Raw genomic sequence first — 9361 nt, 5'->3', positions numbered from 1 at the left:
TATGTGTGTCTGTATGTCTGTCTGTGGCACCGTAACTCTTAAACGGGTGAACCGATTTGAATGGGGTTTTTGTACCTATTTAAAAGCAAGGTTTCTAGCGTTGGTTCTCAGACATGTTTTATCAAAATCGGTTCAGTTTTTTTTGTTTGTTAGGTTAGGTTATGAAAAATAAAAATGTACCTATTGTATGTATGTATTATAATGTCATGAATGTAACTGTGCACTTTTTCGCGGTCAAACCCTTATTATTGTCGATTGCTGTATTTTTGTACTATTTACTAGTTATTGTTGTACTATAACTCACACCTATTGTGTTTTCAGTAAGTAATAAATTATACCGTTTGACGAAAATTGCAAAAATAAAGTTTTAAATTTGTCGTAAATATCTTTAAATATCTCTGCCTTGCTTAAGCTAAAAGATCTATAATTCATAGAACATATCCTTATGAGAAATAAAAAAAAAATAGATACACCTATCTAGCATCTATAATTTACAGATATTATTATCATCTACATAGCATCGATTTAAAAAATACCGCATTTTCGCTCCATCTCCCAACTTGATTGTCAGCCGCCTTTTAGCTTGAGGACGGCAGATCTTGCCTTTTTTGTAGGAACTTTTGTAGAGCAAGATGGTAAAATGTTAAAACAACTAGGACTGATTACGACACCTAGCGTGTAGTAGTCAAAGTAGAAGCGCTTCGCAAAGCCATCAGTGTTAGCGCCATCTATCATTGAATAGCCGAAGCAGCAGCAAACTGAAAACATAAGTAGTGCCATCAATTGAGGAATAGCAAAACTAATAACATATTGTTCGCCACGAAGTTCTCTATTTGCAGTGGTTGCTTCGCTCGCCAGAGTACATTCGATGGAAATTTTGCATGATTTTTTTACCCGACTGCAAGAAGTGGTATTGTTTTTCGCGCGTATCTTGTATTTATGTAATATTCTTTATTTGCATTAGTGCCGTAATAAGTGATATGAACAATACGGAATATAGTGGTAGCAATGCGACTTCATTTTTTCGCTTTTGTTCCGACAAGAATTGCAGCGGGGCTACTACGAAACTCGAAGTTCGTATCGTACCGTCCCTCTCGCTCTCGTATTAAATAGTATAAGTGTCAGAGGGACCGCACGACACGAGCTTCGAGTTTCGTAGTAGCCCTGCAGGAACTGTAAAGGAACGCAACCTTGTACTATCTGGGGGCACGGCAGTGCTCCCGCCAAGTCGAGCAAAACAAAAACAAAGGCACGGCCTTATTATCTATTTTGTGACACAACCGAAAATAGTCGCAGTGTTATCTTGTAACGGAATTATTGAGAAATCAAATGAGAATAATGTATCTCCATTAATTCACCTGCACTGCAGGGCACACGCCTCATCTCAGAATGAGAGGGCTCGATCTGTAGTCCCCACGTGAGACTATTGCAGATTAGGAACTTTCCGCAAACCATTGAATTTAACTCGCATGTTAATTACTTTGCTTAGTTTGAGGCTAGGTCAGTTTGGTGTCAAGTGTCCCATGATATTTATTTATTACTAGCTGTTGCCCGCGGCTTCGCCCTCGTTCCAGGCTCTTTTTTATTTTGTTACGCACGAACCTTGTCCTGACATCAACGAACGCAACAAAAAAATGATAATCTAATGAGGGCTATCGTTCTTTGTCTCACTAGATGGCGCACTGTTGCGTGAGGTTTTTAAGTATGGCTTTCAAAGTCTGTTATTACGGGCGTGAAAACAAAGTTTAGATTAAAATCATATTTAATACACCTTAAAACCGTACCATAATAATATCGAGCATGCCACAGTGTTGCATAGTCCCCGTTTTGTTCGGAAAAAAGGGAGGATAAAGGTTTCCGAAAGACAAAACTGTCTCAAAACACAGACATTCATTGCCCCGGAACACATATTTGCCATAATTAATTTCAGATATTGCAAAATATTCACAAAGTCATTCTAATTATAAATAAACCCGCGTAGCTCACCCAAAAACTATGAGATTTGACATTTCGGAGACCTCACGCTACACTAGCCTCTAGCGGCGAATTCATATGCGATAGCCCTCATTGGGTGGCGTCGTTCGGAAGTTCTGCGCGTACATACATTTCGGCAATTCATTTTTAATTATATATATAGACAGATTGTTTGTTTAATTTACCTTTCATATTTATTTAATTCAGGATTATAATTTAATGTAATGAAATGATAATGATTATACGTACTTTTGAACAATTTTCAAATATGTACTTCAAAAATATCGAGTAATTTAATTAGGTACATCTAGGAATGCGGCCATTAAAAGCAAAAAAAAAACAAAGTAACATATCATTCACATCAGTGTTTAATAAATAATCATGTGAAACAAAAAATCTATTTACAACTTGCATAATTGTCTCAGTGACATATTTAATTGATTTCAGAGATGATAAAACACTAATTTACTATTTTATAAAACAAAAAACTTATTATTTTGTGAAAAAAAAAACAAATCTTGCAGAAGCAAGAAACAGTACGACTGGAAACTTGTAAGTACTATTTAAACAGTATAAAACAAAGATTTGTTAACATTTAAACTTGTTTTAACATAATATTTAAATCTTGGTCAAAACGAGGATGGAAAGGCAGATTTGGATTTCGCAGTAGTTCCTTGACCAATACTTAGAACCTCTTTAAATATGTTGGCTATAGTTTTAAACTTAAATATCAATCAAGAAAACTTGACATTTGCTTACTTTATATGTATTTAATTTAGTACGCTGGGCGTTATGGGTGATCTAAAGGACCTAATGTGAGAATGGCCAGCAGCGCTTTACTGGCAGCTATACGAACCAGCAATATTTTCCCAAGAAAATCGCATGAAGGTTCATTCATTACTGACCTTCATCCGTCGACCACAGCCACTCTCAAATCTTTACAAGAATAAGTAGTTCCTACAAAATATCAAAACGGAAACAAAATATCACCATCTCTGGAACAGGCGTTTTCAACCTTTTGGTGTTGACACCACACTTCATTCATCAAAGTTTCACGGCACACCAGTAAAAAATAGTCAAGTGCGAGTCAGACTGACGCGTATAGGGTAGGGATAGGGTATGTATGTGTAACATAACGGACAGCGGAGGTTTTAATAGGGTCTCTTTGACACCTTTAGGTACAAAACCCCAAAAAGCAACGTAAATAAAAATATACAATCGCGGCACACCTGAAAATATAAGCGACACACCGGTTGAAAACGTCTGCTCTTACTTACTTAAACGAGCGTTAATTTGGGACCCATTTCGTGAGAACGTCCTTTGAATTGTCATACAAAATGACAGATGATCTTAAGCGGGTAACAAATTAAAGTTCGTGACTATGTTTTTGAAAAATCGACGGTGAAGTACCAAGTCCTCCTAACTGATAAATCTCGAACATGCAACTTAGCTTTAGCTAGGGGGTGCTAAGGTTCTCCTCAATCGCATGTCAAAGAGAGGTGTTGGTACTTCGCCGTCGAAATGTATGTATTGTTTGTCTTATAAAAGCAAATGCCAGTGATAAATAAAGACGAACGAATGTTAAACTTGATATCAGTTTAACAAGCGTTTCAGAACAAGGGGGGACGTAATAATGACTACGTCATAATTTAGAATTCTTTAGAAATTTAGAAAAGGTACCAGTGTTCTTAAAAATAATACATATTTTTATGTAAATAATAACATGATCTGGTAACCAATATGCTAGCTGCCTTACAAAACCTCATCGTTTTGACGTTGATAATAACCTCGTAAGTCCTCGTGTACTTCATAAAGTACAAATCAATTGCAAGAATAACTGTCGAACTATGTGGAGTACAAATTTTTCAATGAAATAAGAACTAAATTTTTTGAGATAATTTACTAAAACACAAAACAGAATTCTTGGCCCTGTCTGTAGAACTATGTATGGTAAAAAAAAGTCAGGACTTACGGGATTAAGAACATTGTGTACCTAAGCAGTATTTATAAAATTGGCATCACTTTCAGTACTTGTTCCATGGAACATTTTGTATAGAGTGCTTCTTTAACTTATGCTTCTTCAAATACTTAGAGTCAATGAACGCTTCACCGCACAGCGTACAAATATACGGTCTTTCACCCGTGTGTGTTCGTAGATGAACCACTAAATTGCCTTTGAGAGCAAAGAATTTCATGCAGACAGAGCAACCAAACTTTTTCTCCCTCGTATGAGTCAGTTGGTGGGTTCGTAGATGCGTTTTTGTTTTGAATCTCAGCGAACAGAGATGACAAGGGAAAGGTCTTTCGTTTGTGTGAACCCTTTCATGCATCACAAGCATCGCTTGACTGGCACAGCTCTTCCCACAAATAGTGCATTCGAATCTCTTAGAGTTCTTCATTTTCATAGTTCTGTGGGTCAAGATATGTGTGTGCATGTCTTTTTTCGATGTTAGAACTTCACCACATTCTGAGCAAAGGAGCTCATTTGGATCTATTAAGTGCACAGTGTCAATATGCTGTTCTAATGCTGATTCTACAGAGAACATCTTCTTGCAGAGAGCACAGGCATACCCTAAGAGCTTACCTAAGTTAGTAGTGATTTCATGCTTAGCTGTCCTCATGAGCTCATCCCTGACTTTTTGAACTTTGGATTTGGTACATTCATTTGATTCTTTATGAGTGACCAAGTCAGCTTTGCTAGGGAAGGTTTCATCGCATTCGTTGCAAGCAAAAGGATGGATATGTGTCAGTCTGTGTGTCTGCATGGTTATTTTCTGATGAAACCTCTTGAAGCAAATATCACACTCAAACTGCCTTATGCCACTATGGATCATCATGTGACGCTTCAGATTATTAGGATTCGCGAACGTTTTTAAGCACACGTTGCAACGCGGTTTGATGTTGTTGTGTCCATATTTTATATGCTGGGTCAAAGTGCTTCGCCTAATGAGCTGTTTACAGAATGGACACATCACAAGAAGACCAGTAACATTGTGTAGCAGTGTGTGTCCAGTTAAAATCTCAGCAGACTCAAAACCTTTACCACATAGATTACAGACATGGTCCTCTGTTGGATTGTGGGTGTACTGATGCTTCTCATATTCTGCCAAGTCTTCGAATTGCTCTCCGCAGTCACACAGGAAGCTGCCATCCTCTTGTTGTAAAACTGTGGCTATTTGGCCATCATCAGCATATTCTATGACCAACTCGTTGCCATCGCATTTTAGAATTTGGAATTGTGAAGAGTCGTCGCCTTCACAAAATATGACCTCTTCTTCTTGTGACATAGCTTCTCCTTCCTCATTTGAATCTAATTGGGATTCAGTTAAATAAGCTACATTATCCTTAAGCAGTATAGTACCATCTGCACCACTGGTTGTAATTATTTTAATAAAGCTGTTCTTTCCAATTTTACCAGATAATCCTCCTCCTATTTCCCCAGTGATAGCATCAACCAAGTCTGTAACATTGTCCTGTGAATCCTCTATATCTCCATCCATTATAGCAAAATTTTGAGAATTATCATCCTGATTATCATCAGTTTCCAAAGCATTTTCATAGTTGACTTCTTCATTCTCCTGACTCTCTTCTTCATTCTCTAGTATGGTTGCTGGCACATTGTTGGGAACTTTGGTGTCAGACATGAGAAAATGACTAATTTCAAACTGTTGATTGTTAAGTATTTCTTCATTATTTTCTGGGATAGTTGCTTCTGCCTCATGTTCCATAAGTTCATGTTTGATTTCGGCTACAGTAGGATTTGTTTCTTCAGCCTGGGTTTCATCTTTATCTTTTGGGTCATCAATGACTAGTACATAGTAGTAATCATCATCACTGTCAGTTGGTTCTGTTTTGATGATTTCTTCCAGTTGTTTCTCAGGGTTGTGAGCTATATCATTAAAGTCTTGGCCCTGGGAACCAGTGTCTTCAACAGCCTGGTTCTCCTCAGCCTGGGTGAGCAATGCCTCAAGTTGTAGCTTCAGCTCGGTGTCCATTTTGATGCATTGCTTCCGGAACTGGTAGGCAGAGTTCATAGTTTCGTAGCACTGCCCACAGAGCTTTTGTGGCAGCCCGTCATCAGTGTTTACCTGTAATTGTCAAAAGTTTTATTTTATAACCACCATTTTTTTCAGTATAACTTGTATACAAATACAGCCCATTTAATACTTTTATGAACTTTGGTTAATCAATATAAGGCTGATTATATTTTTTTTTTGAGTAGGAATTTAATGTAAAAGAATCCTACTGATCCTACTAATACTTGTAATAAATGCGTAAGTTTGTGAGTGCGTGCACGTACCTGAGTGTTTGTTACTTTTCACGCTTAACTGACTGGACGGATTTGGATGAAATTTGATATGTAGATAAGTGGATGTCTGGAATAACATAGGCTACTTTTTATCCCAATATTCCCACAAAATCAGGATAAAACCTCAAAATTTCAACCGAGGATTAGAGACACAAGCATCAGGCATTTGGTACGGTTTTTTTTGTTCCACATTAATGAAACTTGATGGATTTGGGGAATTCTTATGGTTTTTTTTTATAAAATCATGAAATTTCAATTCAATTGGATGACTTGGGTTGCTATTACTTCTGGGAACCAATACGGAACGATTTCTCTTTCGATGCCCAAAACTCGTAAATAACATACCTATGGGACGCCGATAGACAGAGATACGCGGCTTTCCAACTATACCATAAGTAGCGAGAGAGAAACTTACTACTTAGTAAGGCCGCGCGCCCGCGCCATTATGTGGAAATACGGGACATGTAGTAACACGGCACGGGATGATCAAATACGGTGACAGTCCCTTATATACAGGACGGACAGCAATCCTACCTATTACTATTACTAGTGGAATATGCGTGCGAAGCTGCGAGTAAAGCTAGTTTAAAATATAATAATTAAGGCATCATGACTTTGATTTGCATGGGCACTTGGTTTGATTCCTGACATTAACGTGGTTTTAGTGAAATAATATTAGAATAAGTTACATTTCGTTTGCCAATTAAAAAAAATAATATCCTCCTATATTAGTGAATGTTATTTTGAGTTGTCCAGTATCGGAAGATGCAGTACGAATTTACAGGTTCATCAAGCACTCCTTTGCAGCCAGATAATCTGGACATCGCAATAGGAGTGTTTGATGAATGTGGACATCGAGTCTTTCAATGAGGCTGGCATAGTCACACAAGTGCACTTAAGCCTAAAAAAAAAATAGAAAAAAAAAATATATCCTCTAATATTTAAAATACATTATCCAGTCATTAAACTCATTAGTCAAGCACAAAGTAATGTTTAATAGTATAATCACAGAGAATAATTAATAGTCATTAGTATTTAAGTTATTTAGTAGGTAAGGCACAAAATAATGTTTAGTAGTAATGAAAAATAATAGTGGAAGAGATCTATTTAATGGATAAGTAAATCTCTTTTTCTTGTTAGTGTTAATTTTATCTGTTTTATATACCATAAAGAGTGTATAATATAATAAAGCTTATGTTAAAATCAATCATTAAAGTTTCTGTTAATTATTTTAAGGATTAGGAAATTGTCCAGTAACTTACATATTTTTGTCTACAAATTAGAAGACAATCCTAAAGGAGAGTGAACAAAAATGACTAAACCAGCAGAAGTTTTCTATAATAGCATCCACAAAAAATATATTTGAGACAAACATTACTGCACAGTAGAATGCATTTTTTTTATTTCTGGCCAAAATATTCTTTCAATTTCAATTCTGATTAAAATATGATTATGTTCAATATTTTTGCACACATACATCTAGTTTTAAGATTAAATGGGTCTTATCAAGAGTCAGTACACTACTTAAATTTTATTACCAAAGCATTTTTTTTACCTGGAAGCTGGTCACTTTGGGTTAGTGACCACTACACTTATAAGGCCTTAGGGGGAGGTAGATGTCCAACAGTGGATGTCCTACAGCTGGTATGATGATGATACTTAATAAGGCCTGACAGCAGCAGATTGCAGGATGTGTTTGAATAGTTTACATTTGATGCTATAGCTGTATACATATTCATGTCCTCGTTTGTACATGGTACACCATAAGTATTTAGTTCAATTATAGTCAATACTTTTGCAGAGTTCCCGCAGAAGCTTCCCAGACCCCCTGGGCTCCACAGAGCACACTTTGGAGTAGCACTAATGTAATAGATATAGATACCGATAAGCTACCTTCTACCCTTATCTATCATCAGCTACTCATATATAAAATGAAGAACCAACAACACCCAACTGATAAATCTTGAACTTGCAACTTAGACATGATCTGTATAAAACTAACAAAAACACTACAAAAACATTTAAAAAATACTAAAAATGCCAAACTTAGTCTGATTTCAGAAAGTTGTTAAAATGGTTATGTTAAATATGGAGCTGTACAGCGAGTGCATTTAAACAGGTTTGGCTTTCATCTACAGAAAACACTACAAATGCTTCGAATGAACTTCTACAAATGAGAACATGATTTTTTTTAAAGTAAAAAATACATGACATTATGAGATAAAATGCACGAAGAATACATATTAATTATTAAACTTACCTTCGTGTGCTCAAATTATAACTTTCGTAATTTTGGACGCAGAAACATTGACATTTTTGACTTATAAAAATTATAAGTATGTATGACATAAGGTTTGAAGTATGAAGGTTATAGTTGCAATTTAGACTTTCAGATTGATTATGCAAATTATTAACGTTGGCATCGTTATTACGCTAGCACGATGTTTATAAGTTAAGACTCACCTCAATTGTAGTAATTTCATAGAATTTCTCCTTCACGTTTTTCTCGTTATCAAACAGTGACACTTCAGATTCGGGCGACAAACAACACCGACATAAACTCGACCACGTATCCATCTCAGATCATCGTATACATAATTAACCCACCAAGAAAACCTGGAAGAAACACGTAAATTACACTTCGAAGCCATTGTTTTGACAGATAGATTATATTTGGGTAATCAGAGAGCACAATAGTATCCAAAGAGTAAAAATTATCTACGGACCTCACCCATAAAGACGATCTATGCCTCAAAATTATAGACAAGAAGAGCGTCGGTGTGTTCAGCGTAGAGGAAGATGGCGGCAGAATGTTGGCGGAAATGGCGTCACCGCTCGACCTAGCGTGCGTCGCGCGAACTATTTCTCGTTCGAGTTCGAGTAGCTCGTTTATGTTCCGCATTCCGCTAGTAATGTTGGTAGCGCTGGGGTGCAGTTATTTATTCAGACTGTAGATGTCGCTATGCGACGCATCTCATACTTGTGGCAAAAATATTTTTTTGAATTTTATTGTTTATTCTACAATATACTTTTATTATTTCTAGAATGATTAAATTTAATAACAATGACAAGGAATAA

At 36.4% G+C, this 9361-nt stretch overlaps 1 protein-coding gene across 2 annotated transcripts; it reads right to left on the bottom strand.

Annotated features, from left to right (window-relative positions):
- Window positions 1–2329: 2329 nt before the first annotated feature.
- On the bottom strand, window positions 2330–9117 carry LOC141441536 (uncharacterized). 2 transcript variants are annotated; one of them, XM_074106302.1, is made up of 3 exons: window positions 9010–9117; window positions 8747–8899; window positions 2330–6062 (listed from the first exon to the last, which is right to left on the bottom strand). In XM_074106302.1, the coding sequence occupies exons 2-3, from the start codon at window positions 8858–8860 to the stop codon at window positions 3999–4001; spliced, it is 2178 nt and encodes a 725-aa protein (XP_073962403.1). In that variant the 5' UTR covers window positions 8861–8899; window positions 9010–9117; the 3' UTR covers window positions 2330–3998. The 2 variants fall into 2 exon arrangements, with proteins under 2 accessions (XP_073962403.1, XP_073962404.1); XM_074106303.1 differs by having other exon boundaries at window positions 9015–9114.
- Window positions 9118–9361: the final 244 nt, after the last annotated feature.

This window comes from Choristoneura fumiferana, chromosome 24, assembly GCF_025370935.1.
Source record: "Choristoneura fumiferana chromosome 24, NRCan_CFum_1, whole genome shotgun sequence".
Classification (NCBI taxonomy): Eukaryota; Metazoa; Arthropoda; class Insecta; order Lepidoptera; family Tortricidae; genus Choristoneura; species Choristoneura fumiferana.
Note: the sequence above shows the minus strand (reverse complement) of the source record. Positions and strands in the feature narration are given on the sequence as shown.